Genomic DNA, 25,116 nt, shown 5'->3' with positions numbered 1-25,116 from the left:
GTGCTGTGTGATCTCCCTCAAGATAACTGTTTATTTAGCTCAGAAGAGGAAAACGTGCTGCAGTCGGCTCTGATGTTGAATGGCGCAAGAGAGATGTTCACAGGGGCTCTGAGTTGGGCACGGCTCGGTCTGTGCTTGTCACAACAGGAGTTTCTTACAGCCTCTCCTCTGTGCAGCTTCAGGGCAGGGGGAGGAACTGGCGACACGGTGGGTTAGCAGCTGTGCCCCTCTGCATGCGCAGTGCTGCTTGTGACAAATAGCACCATCTCATTGATTCTCACCCTGAGAGAAGAATCCCTTTTTTTTTTAATATATAATTTGTGTGTTTCTTTAGGGTGGGGGTGTTGATTTGGGGTGTTTTATACGCCATCAGATGGAGAAGACTCCAGGTGTGTCCCCCTGCTTTGCCTCCAAAGGACAGGTGGAGCAGGAGCTGCCCTTTCCACTGGTTTCCTCCCCATCACTCTGAAAACAGCATCTGCTTCAATGTCTTTGTGATGCTGCGGTGTCAGCAGATACTGACCTTGCCTTTCCTCTTCTCTGTGTTGTCTTTGTGGTCTCCCAGACTCCTTACGACCAAGTGCCACTAGTTTGAACAGATTTTCTGCTCTTCAGCCTCCAGTCTCATCTGTGTCTGCCTCATCTGCATCCTCAGAACTAGATTCTCGCAGGGCCTTAACAAGGTAAGGTTTGCTCTGCCAGTGAGTTTTCCCTTTTGCTGTTTGTATGCTCGCCCATCTCATTCACTGCTCTAGCTTCTGGAAGCACACTGAACAATGAGAATTTCATGGAGCTTCCAGGAATGGCAGGGTCGTTTTTCCCTGTGTGTACTTTGAGCTGACTTAAAATTCATTCATCTTCCATAGTACTATACGAGAGGCAAGTGGTATTAAATTTTAAAGGAGTTATGAATGTTTTAGCTTCCACTTTGCAGTCACCCTTTTTAAAGGACGTGTGTGAGCAGTTCATGATGCATTCAGAAACGTTCAGAGGAAATGTTTGCAATAAATAGGTACAGAAGTTGAACTCAGTGGTTGTATGTTCAGCCGAGCCACTGGATTTGTTGATCCAACAACCGTGCTTAAAGCCTTGCACAAATGTACCAAGGCTCTTAGAGCACTCCGGCTGTCCCTGACTCCTTCTCATCTGCTGTGACCACGCTTGTCTTTGCCTCTGCTTCATGCATGAGGCCACGCAGTTCTCACGCACCTGATTACGCTGGGACTGCAGCCATTCCAGGCTGTAGCATGAAACATCAATCCTTACTAATTTATTACCTTGGGACATACTTGATAAGTGTGCGGTTCATTTGAAGTGTCACGAGTTCTTCCTTGCAGTACACACCAAGCAGCAGGCTGTTGCATTGATTCCTCATTCTCATTCCCTCCTCCTTCACAGACAGCTCTCATTACTGGAGGCTGTTCTCTTTTGGCTCTGTTTGAGGTTCTTTTTCAATAAATGAGTAAAAATACACCGCTGCTTTACAGTGAAACAGTGCCTTTACATCACGGACTTCACTGCGCATTCAAAATGGGTGCTGTAATGACTTCAGTGCTTTTCCATGTGTTCTCTGGCTCTGCCTGCCCACTCTGTGTGTGCTGGGTGTGTTCGTGCATCTCTGAGGCTTGCGGTTGTAATCAGCGGAGCTACATCTGTGAGGAGTTGAGGCAGCAGTGCTGCTGGGCTGAGGGTCTGTCATTACCAGCACTGCGAGCTGGAGTTGCTCATACTGTGACTGTCAAGTACTTATCTGTGTTTTTGTTCTGCAGTCGCGGGAGCACGGGCAGGGAGAAGAACGATAAGCCTCTCCCACCTTCCCTGTCCCGCCCCAACACCTTCCTACGGGGCAGCAGCAGTAAGGAGCTGCTGCTGGACAATCAGGCACAGGAGGAGCAGCGGAGAGAGATGCTGGAGACAGTGAAGCAGCTGACAGGCGGCATGGAGATGGACAGGAACAACACGGAGGCAGAGAGGAGCAAAGCCAAGGAGTCTGGTAAGCGACTCTTCTGCACTCAGGGGATCTTGCTGAATGCATGGAAAGACTCATGGGAGAGCTTGTAAGCAGCAGTGACAGGTGTCTGTGCTGTGGTGTGAATATCTGGCCCACGGTGACGTGCTTTTGAGCTGTGATAGCTAAGAACCACCCAGAAGTTTATAACACAACTGATGCATACAGGTTTTAGCATCGTTTGCTGCCACCAGGTCCTCTTTGGGTTTTCTTGAAGCTGGGGGCCGCAGGGAGCAGCAAAACGCCAGCACATGGCGTTGTCCTTCCTGCGGGTACCCTGTTGCTGTTGCCACCTGTTTTGCGATACAAGTCTCCAAAATCGGGGTCAAGAAGCATCTTCTCAGTGTGTCTCGTCTCCTGTGATCAGTCACAGAGACAAAGCTTGAGCAGAGTCAGCATACAGCATGTTGTACTTGTGCTTGGAGGGGCCTCCTTGATTGTTTAAGGGAGGTTTGCCTTTCCCAGAATCACAAAATGGCTTGGGTTGGAAGGGACCTCAAGGATCATGAAGCTCCAACTCCCCCACCACAGGCAGGGCCGCCAGCCTCCACATTTCATACCAGCCCAGGCTGCCCAGGACCCCATCCAACCTGGCCTTGAACCCCTCAAGGGATGGGGGCATCTGCAGCCTCTCTGGGCAGCTGTTCCAGCACCTCACCACTCTCATAGTAAAGAACTTCCCCTTGTATCTAGCCTAAATCTTTCCTCCTTCAACTTCAAACCATTTCCCCCTGTCCTGCTGTTATCTGCCCTTTCAAAGAGTTAGCTCCCATCCTGTCTGTAGGCTCCCTTTAGGTTCTGGAAGGCTGCAATGAGCTCACCCCGCAGCCTTCTCTTCTCCAGGGTGAACAAGCCCAGCTCCCTCAGCCTGTGTTTGTAGGGAGGTGCTGCAGCCCTCTGAGCATTTTTGTGGCCTCCTCTGCACCCTCTCCAACAGCTCCCTGTCTTTCTTGTACTGGAGGCACCAGACCTGGGCACAGCACTGCAGATGGGGCCTCATGATGGCAGAGTAGAGAGGGAAAGGCAGAATAGAGGGATACTTTGCACTTGTTGTTCATCTCCAGCTGGTTACAGAACTGGCACAACCAGAGGATAAAACCAAGCACAGGTCCAGCCCGTAGGCACTCCCTAGGGTGTAGGCTCCTCCCCAGGCCAGAGCAGAGGGGGGAACTGGTTGTTCCTAAGGCAGAATCCCTAAGTGGAGCTTTTAGCTCTGCTTGTTGCCAGCCCTGGTTCCATGCTGGGCCCAGTGCAGCATGGCGCTAACACCCACTGGGGTGACCTGTCACTCTGTCAGAGCTGCAGCTCCCAGTTTGGATCCTGTTTTGCTATTGAGGGCATATTTGAGGACACAAGGTCCCTTCCAACTCGCACAATACTATGACACTATGATGATATGATACATTTAAGACAGTGTTCCCTATGGACACAGCTTTTGCAGTAAGTACCAGGTTCTGGTTCTTGCACGCAGAAATTGGTCTCGGTGTAGGAACTGTGAGGAGTGCATCTCAGCACCCACAACACAGCACACGCTCACTGCTCTGGGAGGTTTGGGGATGCACAGCCCCTCACAGCATGTTCTAAAGGTACAGTGTACCCTCAGAACTGCTGTAATAGCTCAAAGTTTAATTATTTAATGCAGATAGAGTGCTTTGAAGGCGCTGCATCCCATGTCACTACGTAGTGTCTGCAGAAAGGTTGATTTACAGAGTTACTGGATATTTGTAGAGGGGAGAATGTAACCAAGGAAGAAGTGATGTGAGCCAGGAAGCACACCCTGCACAGCCCTCACATTCCTGCTTGCAAATTGTCTTTGTTTTGGTTATCACAGTAAAGCTTGCTGTGGGCTGTGGCTGGCCAGCCGGCAGGGTTGGCTCTGTGACTTCTGTTTTCAAACTGTCATCTTTGGAAACAGTTCTGATTTTCCTTTCCACGTGCTGTTTTTCTGCTTCCACCAGCAAAACTAGAGGCTCCCCCAGCGCCAGTTCAAGAGAAGCCTTCGCTATCGGAAGAGGAAATTGAGAGAAAATGCAAATCTATCATTGATGAGTTCTTGCATATTAATGACTTTAAGGTGAGCAATGTGAGATCCTTGCTTGGCAGCAGGGTCTGCAGCTGTGGGGCCCGAGGATGTTTCTCTGCAGAAGCAGTGGTACTCGCTGCTCCCAGGGCTCATAGCAGCAGTGGGTGCTGGTGAGGTTTGGGTGGCAGCAGCTCCATATAGATGTTCTCTGCCTTGCTAGAAGCAGGGAAAATGAGCCGGTTTGTGTGTTGTAAGCAGCAAGATGGATGTGTGTCTGTCACAAATCACTGAGCGGCTCCATAATAACAGCAATTTTGGAAACAGAAGAGCTAGTGGGAAAATAAACCGAGGTTTTCACTTAGTTATCAAAGCATGCGCTGTTCTGATCCGCGGGCAGATAAAGCAATACTAACTATTGAGCAAACCACTCCAGGGTATTTTTAATAAACACTGAAGATTATTGAGCAGCTGTCAGCACTTCTAGTTAAAGGTTCCCATGTAAATGGATTTTTAGCCTGTCCAGGCAGTTTGCAGGAAGGGGTGCTGCAGAACTGATGGGTTGGATCTTTTGCTGAAATAAAATTCAAAACCAAGCAAAGTTTGAAATGACAGTGCTTGGGGTGTTCCTTGCTTGGCACCCTTCAAACAGAATTGGATTTTATAGTGCTTCTAATTAAAAGGGGAAAAGGGAGTATCCTTATGATGATTTGTTTGGGGTTTACATGTGTACATCTGGTTCAGAAGCGCATCAAACAGGGGCAGCTCATTTGCAGTAAGGGGTTACTTTGGATCCTCAGTGCCCTTCAGATGTGGTGACAAAGTTTCTGATGAATGCAGCTTTGTCTCACGTTAATAGGCCAGCTCTTGTGCTAATGGAGCACTTGGCTAAGGAGTAGAGCTATGGCACTTTGTATTTAAGACTGTTTTATTTGCATAGGTTGCAAAATGTATATGCCAGAAAGCAGAAGCTTTATACAGAGGAAATTTCCCTCTTGCCATTAACCATGTTTTCTGCTTTTTTGTATGGTGTGTTGTTGTAATGTAGCATTTCTGTTCAGCCAGCCCAGTTAGTAGTGAAGCTAACCTGATGTCCTCTTTTGGACTTGTCTTGATATCTTATGGAATAGTGGGGATTTTGGTGACATCCAGAAGACAACCTCTGTCCCTGCACTTGGCTGCCAAGCAGTGTGTATCTTAAAAAATTATGTTGCTTGCATGGTGTAATTTTGGTCTTTTTTTGATTCCTGGTTGCCATTTCAGTGGTGATCTGTGATGACGTGCCACAGCCTGGTTTGACTTTGCTATATATTTATTCATGAAGTAGAACTGAAAGGCAGTGATCTCCTGAGCTGCTGTCAGAACAGCTCCCATGCCGTGTGCCGGTTGCTGAGCAGGACACCCTGAACTGGCAGCAGCCATCATCCTGCGGTGCTTTTTGTTTCGTTTTGGGATCTTTAGATGTCTGCAGTTCAGGCAGATGACCTTCATGTCGTTCAAAACAGGAAGCGATGCAGTGCGTGGAGGAGCTGAGTGCCCAGAGCCTGCTGCCTGTGTTTGTGCGAGTGGGAGTGGAGTCGACGCTGGAGAGGAGTCAGATCACCAGGGATCACATGGGCCAGTTATTACATCAGTTGGTGCAGTCAGGAAAGCTGAGCAAGCAGGATTTCTTCAAGGGGTTTGTATTCTGCACATAGAGACTGATGCTTTTTTGAGTGTTCAGTGCAGCTGAGCACTATTTGTGTTAGAGAGGAATGATTTCTCACCTCAAATTGGCATCCTACGCTCGCCACACATCCTTTTGGGAGGAGCATTTCTACCTGGGTGTGCTTACAAGTAATACAAATATTTTAGCACATTTTTAATGCTTTCAAATGCTTTAATGAATGTAAGTATTTGTGTATTTCTAACACATAGCTGTACATTTAAATGTGCGTGTTGAGATCTCTGCTTTGCAGAGTCAGTGTTTGCCTTCTGGCAAGCCATTGAATGTGATTAAAAGGGGAGGAGGAAGATAAAAATCTTGATGTGACATTGGTGCCTGGAAGCTCAATAATCCAAAGCGCTGTGCACAGCTGCTGACCCGCTGATAGAACAGGCTTCATCCACACTGTGCCAGCTCAGCTCTGAGGTGTAGGTACATCCTTAAGGGTCTGAGGAGCATCCAGGTCAGAAATGGTATCAGGGTGCTCCCTCTGCACTCGTGTCTGGTGGTGAATTTCATCGTGATGAAATTGAGTGGCTCCTAGGAAAAGTTTAGGCAGCTCAAGTTCAAACTGTGTGGAGCAGCAGTAAGAAAATACGTGCACAGGGAGAACACGTTTATGTCCATGCAGTCACTGATGGCTGAGATGTCTGAAGTGATACATTTCCATAATGGATTGTGATTAGAGCTGTTCCTGTGCTTCCTCGGGTGCAGAGAAGTGGTTGTGATGCCAAGTTACCTGGGATCATGTTGAAACAGTGGAATGTGTGGTTTGAAAATGGCATAAATAAAGCAGAACAGCTCCCAAGGATGATGAAAGGGCAAGTGCCCTTTGTGGTTTCCAGTGGGCACATGAGAACAGCACTAAAAACCACTACACTTATCGATGCACAACAGCTACTGTTGTTACTTACTGTTGGCCCAAGTGTTTGAATAGAGCTGGATTAGTGGCAGCAAAGGAGACAGCACCTGCTTAGAAGTTGAACCCCAGAATCTTCAAGCTTTTAAGAGAGAAGTGAACTATGATCAAAACATGCAGGAGAACCAGAAAAATCATCATCTTCTATCAGGCTTGGAAAGTGAAGCCACCTACCAGGCTTTTATCTGGAAAAGGAGTTTCGAGCTATGCTGGGAACTGTATCCAGAACTGGGGAACGGTTTTGTGACTCAGCCTGCTGCATTTTCTGTTCTGCAGCTTTAAACAAATAGTTTGTGGAGGATGGAGCCAGCCCCTTCTCCTTCTGTAAATGCCTGGTTTTTTTAAGAAGGCTCCATTTATTTGGTCTTGTAAATGTAAAAAGCACTTTTATCTGTTAAGTTTTACTAGTTAGCAAGCAACACATTCGTGGGATACAAAAGCTACTGTCTATGAGGCTTTTCTGGATGCATCATCCCTAGCTGCTGGGTTTACAGGAGGCAATGCTCTTTCCATGTTACTGCCTGAAGAAATCAGCCCCTGGCAGATTTGAAGCACTTGCAAGCATAAGATGTCAGATGTGTTCTTTGTTATCTTTGTGGTTTGCTTTTGTTTTTAATAGAGGATTTATAAAATGCAGATTTACTTTGCAGGAAGAGTTGCAGTTTGAGTTGTATTTAATGCTTGACGTTTTTCTTTTCTTTTTTTAAGGTTTTCAGATACCTTGGAGATGGCAGACGATATGGCCATAGATATACCCCATATATGGCTGTACCTAGCTGAGCTGGTGACCCCCATGTTAAAAGAAGGAGGAATCTCTATGAGAGAACTTATACAGTAAGCAGTGCTGCTCTTTTTCACTGATGGCCAAGCTCCAGCTGTCTGCCTGGCTGTGTCATATTTCCACAGCATGGTTCTTATCAGTAGATAAAAGACAGACCGTGTTAAAGGCGCACCTTCTCGTATTGGTTGCTGGATATCCTTTGGGACTTAGGATTTGTACCAAAAGCTGGGGTGGGGAGCTTGCTGCTCTTCAGTCGTGGTTCAGGGGTGAAAGTTTTATCCATAAATATATTTCAGTCTTTTTAACTCTGGCTGAAGTAGTAGTTAACCTGATGTTGCACAGTCAGTGCCATTCAGTAACACAGATTTGGAGAGAGTGAGGTGTCACGCAGGTGTCTTCGTGCCTCAGGGTGTAATAACAGCTGTTTGCGCAGTGCCTTAAACACGGGCATAAACCTGGCCCGCAGGGCTGGAAGCTGTTCCCAGGACCAGATATAGTTTCCTATATTTTGTACACTTCTCATATATTTGGGGATTAACTAGAAGTCAGTTGAATCGTTCCCTTCTTAAGTAGAGACAGTCATAACTTTTTTTACTGAGACAGTCATAACTTTTTTCCTCAAAAGCTCTCATGATGTAGGGTTCTGCTACCTAAATGCAGCACCCCATAAAAACTGAATTGGCCTCAAGCAGAAATGAAGGAAGTATTTGTAATTAGCCCTGTTGTGGCAAGCAGGCTTGCATCACCAAAGTCTGTTCTATCAGCTGTGCTAGCTAGATGAAATCCTTTATCCCTGGTAGAAACTACAGCTTTTTTCCTGCCTCCATTTGGTGATACCCCTTGCCTTCCAGACTTGGAACACTGTTATATGAGTATTTAACTTTCTTCAGGAAGAAAATTAAAAAAAAAAAAAAGGAATGATGTGCAAAGATACCTGTTTTTCTCTTATTCTAGAGAATTTAGCAAACCTTTACTTCCTGTGGGAAGAGCCGGGGTCTTGCTTGCTGAAATCTTGCACCTTCTATGCAAACAAATGGTAAGTGTCCAGGAGTACCATTCCTATGAGCTGCAGGCAGCAAGTATGTGTCTATGCATGAAACCAACTGCTTACATTTCCCACTTGAAGATACTTAGGGATGGGCCGGCCAGTCCAGATAACCTAGGAAACTTGCTTCTTCATCCCCAGTTTCAAACCAAGCCTTGTGAGGTTCCAAAAAGTTAACTTTTTTTTTCTCATCACTTTTCCCTTTTGCAGGTACCTTTGCACCTGGCTTCTTCCAGAAGCTAGAGTGCTGAAATACTGCAAGAGGGACATTCTCAAGGTATTTCTGGGCTGACCAGAAGCAGCAAGTGCCGGAAATCTTGCGAGAGAGCTGTTCTTGCAGACCGGAGAGGTTCTGAGAGTTCGGATAAGCTCCAGATGGCCTCTCAGACTTCTGGGTGCTTATCCAAACTAAACCTGCCAACTCTTAAGACTCACCCATCACTAGGGGGTAGTGACACCTTTTCACCCTGTGACTTTTAGAGCTCTCTTACACATTTCACAGTTGTGTGTCCAAACAGTTTGGTGATTTCCCTATAACTCTTGTCTCCATTTTTGTCTTTTTTTTTTTTTTTTTTTAAATCCAGCTGAATATACACTTGGAATAGTGTCTATTTTAAATGCTGCAAAATCCTTCACTTGCCTTTTTGGTTGTTTTTAAGCATGCATTTAAATAAGGGTGACCATTCCTAGAGCATTTCAGGCCAGCAGTGCAAATAGTGATGTTTTATTGATTTCTTTTTGTCTGATGCTTGTTTGGACAGTGGTGGGGTTTTTTGTTCAGTTTGATTCTGGATTTTGTTTTTTCTCCTCTGTTCTGTGAGAGCTGCTCTGCTCTGGGGGCTGGGAAGGACAAGCTTGGGTTTCTCTTTCTGTCTTAGCTTTATAATTCTCTTGTCCAGGCCAATATTTAGACTTGGTTATTTCCAGTCGGGTGTTTCCATGCAATAGCAGTCCTCATGAATAGTCTGATCCTGATGAATTGTAGCAGGAACTACGCACCATTAGCATTTAATAGTCTATATTCTAAATTTAAGATTGTAATCTGCTTTGTAAATGGAAAATCAAGTTGCTTTTATCAGTGTTTAACTTGGGCTATGCAGTGATCTCCCGTGTGCAGGTGCTATGGGGTCAGTGATTTTGCAGAGCTTTGGAGTGAAAAGAGCTGATTGTGTTCTTGTTAGAATTATACCCATGCTGTGCTAGGCAGGGTACCAGAGGGTCAGCACAGCATAGGCTGTGCAGTGTGTGCTGCAAAGGAGATTTTCCTCAACACTTGCAACAAATTCTCAAAATCGAGTAGTTGTGTACTGTGTACACAGATTGGAGGTGTTCTGTGAACAGAAAACAGCCATGTACATAATAATTTTCTAGAAGTCGTTAATTTGCCAGGGCAGGGTGGAAGGTGTTACGGAGGAAGTTCCTGACAGAGTCAGAAGAATCACACTCCTCTGCCTGCCAGCTCTGTCACGGCCATGGGAAACTGTGCCTTACTCAGGCATGTCTTTTCTCATAGGTGATCTCTGGCTGAAGCTGTTTCAAACCCCATGTGTCACGTTATGCCTTGTTTATTACCCATCACCATGGCATCTGACCACTTTACAAGTCACATATACGTGTGGCAAGATTGTGTCTATTTCTCTTGCACGGGATTTCCAGACATTTTCACGTTATTGCTAGGCATCTTGTTTGTAGCTGAATGGTTCTTTATTTCCCCTGACACAGCTGCACCACTCCAGCTTGTGTAAGCTCCCATGGTTCTCTCTCAAGTCTTTCAAATGGGCAAACTGTTTGTATTTTAGAGCCATAAGAAAGTGGGAGCCTTATGGAGGGAGACTGGCCTCAGTTGGAAGGACTACTTACCTGAAGGGGAGGATGTACATACCTTTCTCATGGAACAAGTGAGTGAAGAGCAAGCCTCTGCTTAATGACTTTGTCATGCTGACTTGTGTATCGTGTTTGTTAATCTCCTTCCAGTTCCATTCTTAGGTGTAGTTGCTGTGGGTTGAAATGTCTCCATCTCTGAAATGAGGTTATACGATTTCAGCGCCTTTCTGAAATGCCAGCAGGACTGGCTTCTCTGTGATCCTAGGCATGCATGTCCCACCAGCTGGTTTCAGCTAGTAGGTGTATTTCTTTTAAAGAGGGGAATGAGTTCAGGAATGAGTTTTGCAGCAAGCAGGACAGACTGTGTGCAGAAGTGTCCGAACAAATGATATATTCACCAGTCCCACCTTTGCGTTGTGATCCCAGAGAGTTTCACAACGAAGAGGAGCCAAGGCTGACAGCGGGCACCTTGCAGCTGGTGGTTGTGCTCCTAACAAAGTACCTGGAGGTCTTCTTTGGGAGCCCCAGCTGACCCACTGCCCTGTTTTAGGACGTAAGACGTGTTGTGCTGCAGGCAATGAAACAGATCACCAAAGCCTGGCGGTTGATGGGGGCACTGCAGATCCTCTGTCACATTTTGCAAGAAGGGAGGCATTAGCTGCAGCTTTCCTGAGCAAATGCTGACTCTGGTAATTGCATTCCAGCTCCCTGTAGTTTTAGTTGAGCAGCATGCACTTTATTTTGTGCACACTCCTACTGTGCAGGGCTGGAGTACTTCTGGGATGCTGGGATGTTTTTGCTGGATAATGAAATTCCCGCTTTTGTAAAATGCTTTATAGTGTTTGGAACAGTATTATAGATCATTGCAGTGCTAACTTTGCATTTGAAAGATGCAGAAAACAATGAAGAGTAGCTTGCTGCCTCAGCTTGGCATAACTCGATGTGGAGAATTTTGTTTAACTAATCTTCATCATCGCTTCTGATGTTGCAGAAGTTGGAATTCATGGAGTCCGACTGTTCCAGTTCCTCAGAAGCACTTTCAGAGAAAGAACTCTCTGCGGAAGAGTTGAACAAGCAGCTAGAAAAACTCATTGTTGAGGACAAGGCGAATGATGAACAAATCTTTGACTGGGTAGAGGTACAAAGGCCGTTTTAACCCTCCGGGCGCAGTTTATTAACTGCTTTTGTGAATATTTTCTCATCTAAAGGAGCATCCCTACAGTCTCTCAGGTCCTCTTACATTTATACAGTGCTAGGCCTGAGATATCTGGAAGGAAAACTGCCAGGAGACAGCTTGTAAGATCGAGTAGCTGGCACAGAGCCCCTTCCTTGTTGCTGAGTATGTGCCACCGAGAAACTATCAAAGGCATTTACAGCTCTCACCTGTATTTCTCTGACTAGACCAGGCACTGCCCTCTGTCTCTGGTTGTGTTATTTAAGGCCTGTGTTGAATCTTATGCCTGAAATGATACTCAGCTCGATTCAGTTAGCTCTCTGCTTACAGCTAAGCCTTGGTCAGCTTCATTCCACTTATTTCTGTTGCTGGAGGAATGTGTGAGAAATGGTATTTTCTGTGGCTGTTAGAGAATTAGAGAGCAGAATGAAAGAAGCACTGAAAATCTAAGAACACCCACAGGCTCTCTTTGTAGTCTTGGACAACTCATATAGCTATTCTCTGAGTGTCTTCTGCAGAACAAACAAGTCTCCATCCGTGGAGCATTTTGTAAAATTTGTTTTAAAAGCTCACAGCAGATGTATAAGGGTACTATAAACAACAAGTGTTATTGTTTTACTTTCATTTTTTGGGGCATATCATGGGTTGTGGGAGTAATTAAATGGTGTATTGATTATTGGAGAACTTTTGTTGCATGTTGATGTACCTGAGCTGTTTCCAAGAAGTGAATGGGGAAGTTGAATTTTTGCACGGGGTGAAATGGATTCCTTCTGCAGCAGCTGTTGCTGAACTTCAACTTCCTGCCAAATTCAGCAGTGGAACTTGGAAACGGTTCCTCTTATGCACCAGCATGTTTTTAACTGTTCCATTTACTCTTGATTTCAGGCTAATCTAGATGAAAGCCAGATGAGTTCACCTACATTCCTTAGAGCTTTAATGACAGCAGTTTGTAAAGCAGCTATTATAGGTGAGTAACTTGCAATGTAAACACCATACCAACTGACCTTGCAAGGAGTCGATATATACTTATTTTTCAAGTTTATATCACTTTTTTCTCCCCTCTGAAACTGCTTTTTGTAATGCAAGATTTGAATTTTAGTGTTCAAGAGCAGGATGTCTGTTCCCCTGCAATGGCCAAGCGCTTCCCTGGTTGTGGTGTGCTCAGGCTCTGGTATGGCCCAGTGACCTTGCACAAGCAGATGTTTCAGGTGACTAAATAATACCAGATTGTTCGTTGATTGTTCTAGTGAATGTGGAAATGCTCTAGATGATATTAAAGTAATCAGCATTTCTACTCCTTTGTCAGCAAGCTTGCATGGGCACTCTACCATTGCAGATTGCTGTGTGTGAGTTGGAAATGCAGGTTGCAGAGCAGAAGCCAGCTTGTATTGCTGTCTGGTTAATAGTTTTATGTCCAAATCGTGTTGCATTTTCAGAAATATAGTTCATAGGGCTTATTTGAAGGTACAGCAGTTGCTATGTGCAGTTTGAAATAGAGGAGGTGGGTTCCTAAGTCACGAGCCTCAGTCTTGCAGGGTTGTTCTGCAGACTGATCCATTCACATTGTTTTCTTTAATTTTACTCTTGGTGTCTGGTAAGGCAAAAAACTGTGCTTGTAAAGCACTCACTTCTGCTCCTAACTGTAAGAATCATGGCTCAGCACAGGGAACGAACAGGCTGAGCTTCATCTCTTCATTGCAAGGCACAGCTCAGCACCTTTCCTCTCTGAGAACAGAACCTTTCTGATGCCACCTAGTGTTAATGGGGAAATGATGCAGGATTTTATGACAAATGTTGGAGAGTTAACCTGGTGAATCATTGCTGGGAGTATATCAGAAACATCTTCTGTTCTGCTTCTTGGCCTTGCTTCTAATAGAAGATTTTTTCTTCTGTTTTCAAAAAATCACTGAATTGTGTTGTCCGATCTACTTACAAAGCTGCTAATGTATCCGTGTTGCTGATGGACTTCTGACATGTATTTTTGCATATTCCTGACCTCCTGTGTCATGTGCAGCTGGTGATTCTGTTTATGCTTCAGTATTTTCAGGGGAGGGGAAAAAAAGAAAAAAAAGAAAAAAAAAAAAGAAGTTATCTAAAAACCTTCTATACTTCTATATAGCTGAAATGTTAGCTCTAGCCATTGTGCATTGTCTGAACATCCAGCTGTGTGAATTGTGCTGCAGAGTTATGTTGAAGCAGGCTGGTTAGTACCAGGATCACTGCAGATAACAGCTGCCTTTGGGGAACTGTAAAAATCAAGACTTCCAGAAAAAGCCATTGATCAGAAATACTTCCTATTGTTTCTTATCTCTTTGTCTCTCCATGCTAACCAGTATCAGTGATTTCTGTTTGAATAAAGATGATCAAAGATTTACTCCTGCTGCCATCTACCACAGCTGACCCTATTTTCTTCTCTTTCTTTCAGTGGACTCTTCTAGCTTCCGTGTGGACACTGCTGTTATCAAACAGAGAGTGCCGATCTTACTCAAGTACCTAGACTCAGACACAGAGAAGGAACTACAAGCACTTTATGCACTACAAGCATCAATAGTAAAACTTGATCAGCCTCCTAGTAAGTGTTGTCTGTGTGCTGGGGATTTGAACCCTTGACAATCTGGCAGTAGGGTCTGGAAAGAAGTGCTTTCCTGGCAACAGAAACAGAATTTTACCTTTGTACATGGCAGATGAGATAACGCAGTGTACAGTGGTTTCTGCTTGTCCAGATTCTAGCTTTTAGAAAAGCACAGCTCCCCAAATGCTTGGCCAGAGGTCGGCTTTTCTCTTGTTTGCTCCTACAAGCGGCTGTGCAGAACAAAAAAACAAATCTCTGTTATGCAAAGAGGACAAAGAAAGAAACAGTAGAAGGTTAACCCTTATTGTGGAGGGAGCTGCCTTCCCCCTTAGCTGTGTCTGAGCGGCCAGGAAGCAATAATTCAGGGGCAGGTCTTCCCTTTACTTGTGTCTGCATCTCCTGCATTAAAGGCCGCATTAATCCCTTGATCCATATCACATCTTTGCCTGTTGGCTTCAGCTGCGCAGTACTAACAGATGTTCTCTCCCCTGATTCCATTATTGCAGATTTGTTGCGGATGTTTTTCGACTGCCTGTATGATGAGGAGGTAATATCAGAGGATGCCTTCTACAAGTGGGAAAGCAGCAAGGACCCAGCAGAGCAGAACGGGAAAGGAGTAGCGCTGAAATCTGTCACAGCGTTCTTCACATGGCTACGGGAGGCTGAAGAGGAGTCAGAGGATAATTAAAACTTAAAATACAGGAAAAAAAACAAAACAAAACACAAAAAAAACAATTTAAGTATTTTTTTAAAAAGTTTCACGTCTTCGCCAATCACAGTGCAGCAAGGCCAACTCTCGCGCAGAGCCCCCCTTCCCCCACACATGCACGAGTGGGAGAGGTAAAAGTAGATAAACACAAAGGTGATCATGGAGGAAAAAAAGGTACTTGAAAAAACAGTCAACTTCAAACCTGGCAGGAGCACTAAACCAAAACACATGTATTATTTATAGAAAATATTTTCTGTTTTAATCTTTGATTTTTTTTTCTTTTCTTTTTAAACAAGGACTCATGAAAACACGAAGCAAAACAAACCTGTTTAGCCAAAAAAAAAAAAAAAAAAAAAAAAGTTTAAAACTTTTAATTTATTATTTTAAGGACTGCAAATGCCAGTGTAATTTTTAAATTTGCAGTTTCTGTAAACAAATTGTATAATAGAACAAAAGCAGAGAAATAAATTTCCCTCCCCTTCGTATGCACCTCAGTTTTGTTTCAAAGCATGATAAATAGCGAGAGCTTTTCAAGGGGGTTGGGGTAAGCTAGATGAGGAAGAGATCCTTTTTTTCTTTTCTAAATTGTCATCAGATTTTTCTGCCTGCCTCTCAGCTTGCTTCAGAAACATAAAAGGACGTAGTGCGTAACTTTGCATCGGAAGGAAGTGAATTTGAGAAAACGGCTGTGGACCAGAGTGCTCCAAAAATAACTCATTCAAAACAGTGCTACCCTGGGGAAAAAACAAAGTACTAGTGATACTTTCAGAACCTTTAGAGCAACTTTAAGGCTTGTAAATACATAGAACAAATATTTAAAAAAAAAAAAAAAAAAAAGAAAAAAGAAAAAAAAACAGAAAAAAAGAAATTGACTCGGATACTATTTCTTTTCACTTTCAAAATATAAAGAACAAAATAAAGACAAGCATTGCAAGTTTAAAAGAAAGTAGAACGACTTCTCCTTTGACAGCTGCTGAATGTGTGCACCATCACAGCGGTGCTGGCTTCCTTTTTGTTGTGTAGATCCTCGGTTTCAAATCGTGTACATATAGTGTGTGTATGTATGTGTGTCCACCAAAAAAAGAGGGGTGAGAGCAATTGTTTTTATAACAACAACATGAATGTGGGGGGTTGCTGCGTGGGAGACTTTCTGCAGAGAGAACTTAATGGCCAACAGCAGCTGGCTGCTGCAGCACTGAGCCCGGCTGCTTGCTGCATGCTGCTGAGAGGCTGCGGGTGGCCACAGGGCCGTGCCTGTTTCCACAGCCGTATGAGTGCAGTGCCTCGTGTGACTCGGAACAGTCCTGGGGACTTATGACATGGCAACTGCGGAGGCTGCAGCTGTTGGAGCAGAGAACCCCGCTAGCCCTTCTCCATGGCTTGTGTATCTGTTGCTGCCCAGCTTCCAGCATTCTCTTCCACACCTGCTGGCTGCCCTGGTGTTCATTGGAAACCCAGAAGGGTGAAAAGGAACATGACCTATCAGAATCAAGAGGTGGAACAAGCGCAGGGAGCGACGCAGTGCTCTTCCCAGCCCTGCCCACCCTATGAGGTGCCTGAGGCCTGCTCACCGAGTGCCAACTGAGCTGCTGCTGGGTACATTAAGTCTCCTGGGTGTCTCATCAACAACCAAAGATGACCTGCTGGCTCTCACTGTGAAGAAGCGTCTGCCGTCATCGAGTTGTGAAGCCCCAAGATGTAGTTTGTGAACTGTGGTCTGTGGACCACGAGTAACCTGTGGAGCATTTGCTGGTGGTCTGTGCAGCGCTAGCTGTTCACATGATGCTGTCTTTTTTTCTTTCCAGCTGCTAAACCACTTCTTTTTAATCTTAACCAAAAAAAAAAAAAAAAAAGGAAAAACAAGAAGAAAAAAAAAAACAGGAAAAAAAAAAACATTAAATACTTTCCTAATTTTACTTTTACATGTAAACAGTTCTACTTTTACATGTAAACAATTGCTGTACTCACATAAGGATGTTACGTGATCACCAAGGGGAAGGGAGGAGAGTGCCTGGTTGTGGCTGGAGGGGGAGATGTCTGTGTGACACTTTCCCTGTTAATGTGTGTTCCATGCCATGCATCTGAGCTAGAGAACCTGTGGCCTAAATCACTAGAGCATTGTTTAGGTTTTTTTTTGGTTTGTTTTTGTTTTTTTTTTTTTAGTAACAATAAAACACTTTTCTCTGATGTTTTGTTAAAAAAAAAAAAAAAAAGAAAAAAAAAAAAACAACAAAAAAACCCTTCTTACCCTTAATATATGCATATGTATGTATCTGCTTGTGTGACACCCAGAAATTCCTCCCCACCTCCAGCCTTGGGCTCACCGTTCCATGATGGTTTGCTCAGGCTGTGTGGGTTGCATGTGTATTCTTGCAAAAACTGATTTTTGAGCCAGAACAAGAGTGGGTATGTGATGGTTTGCAGTAGTGAAATAACTCAGTTTAGAAGATGCGAGTTTGTTTATAAATTAGGCCAAATATTTTCTAAGTTGTGCAGCACTACACCTGATGAATTTTCTCTTGGAGGCTGGGTGGTGTTCAGACCCTGCTGGGAATGTGTGTCCTACACCAGAGCCACCACATGCCACTGCACAAGGACTGCAATTTGTGTGTTGATTGCCTTGAATCAGAGAAGTAGAAATTGCTAGTCTTTGAACATTCATTTGAATCAGAGTGTGCAAGGGCAGAGATAGCGGAGAGCTTGGATCTTCAAGACTGAAGGAGCTAGAAACTCACTGGCTGGAAGGAAGGGGATCAGCAAGCACATGGGTGGAGGAGAAAAGTCCCTCCTCATTTGAGCCATTAAATGTGCCTAGGGAGTTGAAATTTGCCTTGTTAGTTTCTTGCAGAAGGAAGGAAGGTTTCAGAAGTTTTAAGAATGTTTTCAGAATTCCCAAAGGCTCTGAAATGGTGTGTTTGCAACACATGAGTTTTTGCATCTTAAGCTAGAGGAATTAAGCTGTGCATGGAGCAATGTGACAAGTTTATACACTAGACACTGGCTTCCAGCAGTGAATGTGTGACCTTGAGGCTCAGCTTCCTACAAATGTCACTACAAGGAGCACATCTGATACCAACCTTGGACCAAAATTGCTTCCTCTGCCCACCTTGCTCTTGCTTACCTGCAGGCTGCAGTTGCTTTTCAGTCACCTAAATCTGCACAGATTTTAGGATATAGCCAGGGGTCCACAAAGATCTTTGCAACACATCTTCCCTGTAGGTTGTTAAAGAGAAAAACTGTAAGAGATGCATGAAACAGAAAAGAGGGAAACTAATCATGAGATGTTTTCTTGTCATGTGATTTTTAGAAATCTCATTTTGCATACATGCATGTCATTACCTATTGATAGAGCAAAACTAAGCAGGGAGGACAGCAGATATCCCCTAATAATACTAAATGTTTGTGGTTTGTTTTCCCCTTTAATCTTGGTCTTGCAAAGCATTTAAACACATTGTCTGGGCAGGCTTATGGACATGGCAGGGAGTTAATGCAGCTCAGCAGGAAAGAGATGCATTAAAAGCCATTTCCACTGCTGGGAGCCCTTCTTGTGCTGTGTGTGCTATCAAAGGCGCAGGCGAGGAGGAGCAGATGCATCTCTTACGTCTCTGATTTCCTTGCTGAAAATGTCCTTGAATCTGAAGCAGTCTAAGTATCCAGCCCAGGTGTGTGCCTAAGGCTGGTTTCTTTCTAGGAAAGTGTTTCCAGGACTGCATCAGCCATTTCTAGGAAGGAGGTCAGGGAGCAAGCAGATAACACAGTGCAGTTAACACGTTTCTGTTTTTAGCCTCGGTGTACATCCCTGCCTTTTGCTTTTTCCCTATAAAACTGCCCAATCTAGCTGTGTTTCTGCTGTGCCCTGTGTACATTGGAGCCAAGGAGCTCGAGGTGCTCCTGAGTCACCTGGGTTGTGGCACGGTGCTATGGTCACACCTGAGTGCTTTCCATTTCAAAATGAGGCAGCAGCTCCCAAAAGCCTGTGACAGGGATGTTGCAGGTACTCTGCAAGTGAGGACTGTCACAAGAACAGCCACAGCCCAGGCTCTTAGGGTCGCTGTAGGGGTACATGGTTGAGATTTGCCCAGGACCAGCAGTCCCTGGTGCGGGAGCTGATAGCTAAAGGCTCACGGAAAGAGATTTGGAAAAAGGGATTTGGCAGTAGAGGTTGTTTCCAGCATGCACGAAGCAGGTTTAAGCTAATAGCGACTCAGCAGTCTGCTGCATCCCCTTGACCTTTTGTTTCTAACCTACAGATATATTTTTTTTTTTTTCCTGAGAAAGACAAAGCAGGGCCTCTTAGAAAGTCCCATTAACTTGCTGAGCTTCCTTAGACCCAATTGCAGCTGTTGGCATCTGGTTGCCAAAAGGCTGGCTGTGATTGTTCCTGTATGTTGAGTTCCAACATGAGTTTTGCAGACAAAGAGACCTGAAGCTGGTTGGTTTGTCAGAAGCAGTCACTGTAGAGCAGAACAGTTAGTACAGCTGTGCCCCTGGAACCAGTCACTTGCTTTTGATTTGTTCCACAGACGTGAGAGGTTTCAGCTTTGTAGGAAGCAAGCTCAAAACCAGACGCACACACCCGGAGCCCTCTTGTACCCTCAGCTTTCCTAAAGACCACATCAGGGAAATGGTGATAACTGCAGAGAAGCCTTAAGATACTCACCTCCCTTTAGGTGAAGTGGCTGTTGGCCAGATGTAGATGTGCTGGTGGTGAGGTGCTGCGAGGTGAGAGTCCAGTCTGGGCTGTTGAGGAGGAAGCACGGGGCAGAAGGTCAGACTGGCTAGCACTGAGCTCCCACATGATGTGCTTGGTCTGGCAGGGAGATCTTGGCCTTTCTGCTCTGTAGAAGATGTTGGCTTTCTGCTGCTATTTGACCCTAGGCCAACTGAGCAGCACCTCTGGCCAAACAATATCAGCAGAGTGGCACTTTGGCCAGAGGTGCTGCTCTTCACCTGCCACTTTCTTTTAATAAGGTGCTAACTCAGGTGTGTCTGAAAGGCCACGTGTTGATAGAAACCCTGAGCAATGCTCTGATGCGGCCTGAGGGCCACATGCACACTGCAGCAAATGTAGGATGGAGCCCAGGGCTGCATGGCTGCTCGTCACTCCAGTGCCATGGATAGATAATCCTCAAGGAGCCATAGCAGGAAAAGCATTGCAATAGACAAACAGCCTCAGCAAGCAGCATGACTGAGAAAACTTCAATAGAAATTTTCTACCCTTGTATTTTCCATGGGGCTCTGCATACCGCCTATCCTAACAATCATGTAATTGTGGTTTTCTGAAACAACTCCTCCTTATTTAAATGCAGCTGTAGGGATGACCTGACCATGATCTACAGAAAGTTTTCATCATGTGGAGCTGGTCTATCTCCCTCATTTCCAGCTGCTAAACTGCACTGAAGAGAGAAATAAAACCAGCTCTTGCTCCATTCAGTGCTTTCCAAAGGGGAATTTGTCCAAATGTGCCATTGCTGTCCCAGCTGCAGGGATGTTTGTGCTGTGACGGTAAACTGGAAGGGAGGAAGGGGTTATGGGGAAGGCAATCAGTGCTTTAAGGCAGCCAGGTAATCTTTGTGTTAGTGTGAGAAAACAGTAAAGCCTTCCTTTTGCATGCTTGGTTGTCACAAAGCACAGTTCCTAAGTTTGTGAGTGCAGAGTATTAACATGTAGGAGAGCACTGTTAGAAGTGTTTTACTATAGCACTGCAGAGAAGAGCTGAAACAGCCATTTCAGCTGGTACTTTTGGGTCTCACCTGTGGAGGAAAGTGGGTCATTTCAATGCATCAGAATGAGCTATTGTGAAATAATGCTGGGTGCAAATGCTCTCTGCCTTTAAAGATAGACTTAGATGAATGAGCTGTCTATCTTGGCCATCTCCTGTCTGTGTGTGACTGAGCTGTGCTGGGTACCTGTGTACTGCATCAGAACAAGGGAGCCTAAGAAGGGAGCAGCACTCAGCATTGCTGCCATGTTAGTGATGGACACAGTCCATGGCATTGTTCTGCTGCACAGCCCTGCCTTGGGTCTTCAGGGCAGAAATAATTCTAGTGAACTGCCACAAAAGCACAACACAACAGTGGGTTGGTAGAACCCATCCCATTACTGCATCAGTGCCTGCCTTGGGATCAGCTGACATGAGATGCTTTTTTCATACAAGGTAATCATCAAATGCAAAGAATTTCACACATCTTCTCTGCAGAACACATGCTCATCCTCCAAGGAAAGGACGATGGAACCATCCAGCTCTTCTGGCTGCCTCTTCCATCACAAGGTAGTTCATTTGAACAGGAGCCTGGACTGCAGCCAGTCAAAGAAGAATGTCAAAGAAGAGCCAGCTGACAGGATTTCCCATGGAGAGACAAGTGAGCCAGCACAAGATCTGGCTGTACGCTTCAAGCAAGAGCTATGGCCAAAAAATCTTTAAATTCCTGCTCAGCCCAAGGGTTTTGTCTTCCCAGCAAGGCTTGCTGGCACACTGTTGCTCTGTTAAGGTTGCAGGACCAGTGTGGAGGCCATAGGCAGCTGAATGTGCTGGGTGTGCTGCTGATGGCAGGGGCATGCAGTGCACACATAGCAACCAAAAATGAGCTTTTGTAGCTGGAAAAGTATCCCAGCCGGGAGGTGTTCCTGACAGTAAATTATTACCTGCCTGGTTGAGAGGAACAGCAGCTGCCTGCTCTGTGCTGCAGCCTGCTGCAAACCAATTTTATTCTGAAATGGTATTTGGTTCAGAGAGTAAAGGAATTTAACAGTGTTCCCACTGCCAGATACTAACCGTGGGGACACACTGCTTTGGGGAAGGTGTGTTGACCTACTATGAGATGCCACGCTGGTCAACTTCAAACTATCTTAGAATCATAGAATCACACAATCACTAAGGTTAGAAAAGACCCACAGGATCACCAATAGTTCTCACTAAACCATGTCCCTCAACACAACGTCCAAATGTTCCTTGAACACCTCCAGGACTGGTGACTCCACCACCTCCCTGGGCAGCCCATTCCACTGCATGAACACTCTTTCAGAGAAAGAGCATTTCCTAACGTGCAGCCTAAATCTCCCCTGGCACAGCTTGAAGCCATTCCCTCTGGTCCTATCACCAGTTACACGAGAGAAGAGGCCAACCCCCAGTTTACTATTATCTCCCTTCAGGTAGTTATAGAGAGCAATAAGGTCTCCCCTGAGCCTTATCTTCTCCAGACTGAATGATCCTGGCTTCATCAGCCTCTCCTCACATGGCCTGTGCTCCAGACCCCTCACCAGCTTTGTTGCCCTTCTCTGGACACGCTCCAGGGCCTCAGTGTCTTTCTTGTAGTGAGGGGCCCAAAACTGGACACAGCACTCGAGGTGCGGCCTCACCAGAGCTGAGTACAGGGTGACAATCACTGCCCTGTTTCTGCTGGCAATGCTGTTTCTGATGCAAGCCAGGATGCCATTGGTCTTCCTGGCCACCTGGGCAAACTGTCAGCTCATGTTCAGCCGAGCATCAATCAATACCCCCAGCTTCATTTCCTTTACACAGTCTTCCAGCCACTCTTCCCCAAGCCTATCGCACTGCCTGGGGTTGTGGCCAAAGTGCAGGACTGGCCGCCAGTTGGATTGAGCTCCATTCAGCACCACTCCCTGGGCCCAGCCCTCCAGCCAGTTCTTTACCCAGCCAAGGGTCTACCTGTCCAATCCATGGGCTGCCAGTTCTGTAGAATACTGTGGGAGACAGCGTCAAAGGCTTTGCTGAAGTCAAGGTAGACCACATCAACAGCCTTTCCCTTATCCACCAGATGGGTCACTAAATCATAGAAGGAGAACAGGTTGGTCAAACAGGACCTGCCCTTTGTGAACCCATGCTGGCTAGTCCTGATCCCACAGTTGTCCCGCACATGCGGCGTGATCTCCCTCAAGACAATCTGCTCCAAACCCTTCCCTGGCACTGAGGTCAGACTAACAGGCCTGTAGTTCCTCGGGTCCTCCTTACAACCCTTCTTGTAGATGGGAGTCATGTTGGCAAGCCTCCAGTCTTCTGGGACCTCACCAGTCAACAAGGAGAGCTGGTAGATGATGGAAAGCGGCTCGGCTACCACCTCCACCAGTTCCCTTAGTTCTCTTGGGTGAATCTCATCCGGACCCATGGACTTGTGGCAGCCCAGTTGGAACAGTAGGTCTCTGTGTGCTCCTGAATCGTGGGGGGTTTAGTCTGCTCCCCAGCCAAGACTACCAGGTTGGAGAGAGGAATACCCTGAGGATAACTGGTCTGACCTTTAAAGACAGACGTAAAGAAGGCATTCAGAACCTCTGCCTTTTCCTTATCCTCAGTGGTCACATTCTCAGCCTCTTCCAGTGAAGAAAGGAGATTCTCCTGAGTCCTCCTCTTATTGTTGACGTATTTGTAAAACAGTTTCTTGTTCCTTTTTACCCCAGTGGCCAGGCCGAGTTCAAGCTGGGCTTTTGCCATTCTGATTTTCTCTGTACGCATCTTAACAACTTCTCTGTGCTCTTTCTGAGTTGCCCGTAGAGGAGGTAGATTCCCTTTTTCTCCCGGAGCCTCAAGAATAGCTCCCTATTCATCCATGCCAGTCTGCGGCTCATTCTGAGGCTCAGTGGTACCGCCTGCTCCTGCGCCCTTAAGACTTCCTTCTCGAAGAGCGACCAGCCGTCTTGGATCCCCTTACTCTCTCAGACTGAATCCCAGGGGACGCCCCCTCCTGGGTTTCTGAACAGTTCAAAGTCCGCCCTCCGTTAGTCCAAGGTAGCAGTTTTGCTGCTCCCCCTCCTGGCTCCACCAAGAATCGAGAACTCCACCATTTCACAGTCGCTCTGTCCAAGACAGCCCCAGACGTTCACATCTCCCACCAGACCTTCTATGTTTATGAACAGCAGGTCTAGCAGGGCAGCTCCTCTCGTAGGCTCAAGAATACAGATCTTGAGGCATGAAAGAATGAAGCAGTAGGAAGGAGTTCCCATTGTGGAATGAAATGGAAAAAGACTCTGAGAATGTGAGTTTGGCTGTAGGCCAAGCACATTAAACACATTGGAAAGGTTTTTCAAAACAAATATGAAAGTAAAGGTTAAAAGTGTAAAACAAATTTGCCAAAGTGGGGTATTTAGACAAGGCCTAAATATAATCAACACAAGTTTGAAGTTGCGGGCCAGTGTTAAAACTGAATTTGGTAACAAAGACACTACGCTCACTTAGCCAATAGATTCATGAACATAGCAGCAGAAGCTGATTTCAGTGTATACAGTGCACACCATGACATGGGTAGTGATAATCTTCTGTTTTGTTCTCTGTGAGGTAGGTAGCTGTTCAAATACATGGGTGATGTGTTCATTAAATTTATGTATATATACATGCATATACATATAAAAATTGTGGCAAAATGGGGAAAAAATTAGTTGGTGTGTGGGAAGAAAGTAAACAAAAAGGCTTGTGACCCCTGAAATGGGAGGTACCGAGACAGATGTACAATGGTTTTCATGTTTCCAGAAGAAAAAGAACATGTGGCATTTGTCTGGAAAGTCTGTATGGGACATGGGGTGGAAATGGTAAATCACTTAACATGCAAATTTTATGGATATCCATCTAAACAGTAGCAACAGCAACTCGGTTTAAACTGCAGGCTGAACTGTGCAGTCAAAACCCAGAGCTCCAGGCAAATTTGTAGAAGCTTTAGGGCTTCAATCAAAATAAAAAATTGTTTTAAGGAAAAATAAAATCCGTGAACCAGCTGGGGTTCATAGTATTACATGGCACCTGGTAGGGCTAGAAAAGGGACTGAAGGTGCTTGCTCTTTTTAGAAGTATTTGATGATGATGACAGTTCTGTATACAATGACAGCTGGCAGTTTCTCTGTCCTGCACTGCTAGCTTCCTCTTGTGTATCCTCACCAATGTGTGCAAGGCCACCCTGGTTCCCAGAACTTCACTCTAGTATCACTATACTATATGTACATATGTGTATATATAGTGTACACTAGTGTGATACACTATATGAATGAGGGGGGGAGGGGAAACAACACCAGCCCACCCAGAAAGTGGGGTGGAGAGGAAAGATTGAGCAGCAGTGCCACGCTCCCTCTGTGGGATGCAGCTGCCTTGCCCAGGCATGGTATTTCTTCAGGCTTCCCAGCCCACTGTGGTCAGGCAGGCATGTGGCTGTAAGGAATGCACAGGGCCCACAGCTCCCCTCTAGGAAGGATTTAGAGATATTAAAGAGAGAGAGAGAGAGAGCAAGAGAGATGGAGAGAGACAACAAAAGCCTTTCTCCTCCTGTGCTTGTGTCTCAGTGCAGTTCTGTGGCTCGGCACGCACAGGTATCATCATAGTATCATAGTATTGTGCGAGTTGGAAGGGACCTTAGAGATC

At 45.4% G+C, this 25,116-nt stretch overlaps 1 protein-coding gene across 12 annotated transcripts in view; it reads left to right on the top strand.

Moving 5' to 3' along the window:
- The window catches only part of EIF4G3 (eukaryotic translation initiation factor 4 gamma 3), a 90,705-nt gene extending 75,640 nt beyond the window's left edge, over window positions 1–15,065 (top strand). For all 12 annotated transcript variants that reach the window (XM_072354067.1, XM_072354076.1, XM_072354068.1 and 9 more), the window contains 11 exons: window positions 566–683; window positions 1,770–1,993; window positions 3,967–4,082; window positions 5,534–5,706; window positions 7,361–7,486; window positions 8,388–8,469; window positions 10,278–10,376; window positions 11,294–11,440; window positions 12,362–12,443; window positions 13,902–14,048; window positions 14,555–15,065. In XM_072354067.1, coding sequence (XP_072210168.1) covers window positions 566–683; window positions 1,770–1,993; window positions 3,967–4,082; window positions 5,534–5,706; window positions 7,361–7,486; window positions 8,388–8,469; window positions 10,278–10,376; window positions 11,294–11,440; window positions 12,362–12,443; window positions 13,902–14,048; window positions 14,555–14,736 — 1,496 coding nt within the window. In that variant the 3' untranslated portion in view covers window positions 14,737–15,065. The remainder of the gene's footprint in view (window positions 1–565; window positions 684–1,769; window positions 1,994–3,966; window positions 4,083–5,533; window positions 5,707–7,360; window positions 7,487–8,387; window positions 8,470–10,277; window positions 10,377–11,293; window positions 11,441–12,361; window positions 12,444–13,901; window positions 14,049–14,554) is intronic.
- The last annotated feature ends 10,051 nt before the right edge of the window (window positions 15,066–25,116 follow it).

This window comes from Excalfactoria chinensis, chromosome 20, assembly GCF_039878825.1.
Source record: "Excalfactoria chinensis isolate bCotChi1 chromosome 20, bCotChi1.hap2, whole genome shotgun sequence".
Classification (NCBI taxonomy): Eukaryota; Metazoa; Chordata; class Aves; order Galliformes; family Phasianidae; genus Excalfactoria; species Excalfactoria chinensis.
The sequence above is the reverse complement of the archived record's forward strand: the minus strand, read 5'-3'. Positions and strand labels throughout refer to the sequence as shown.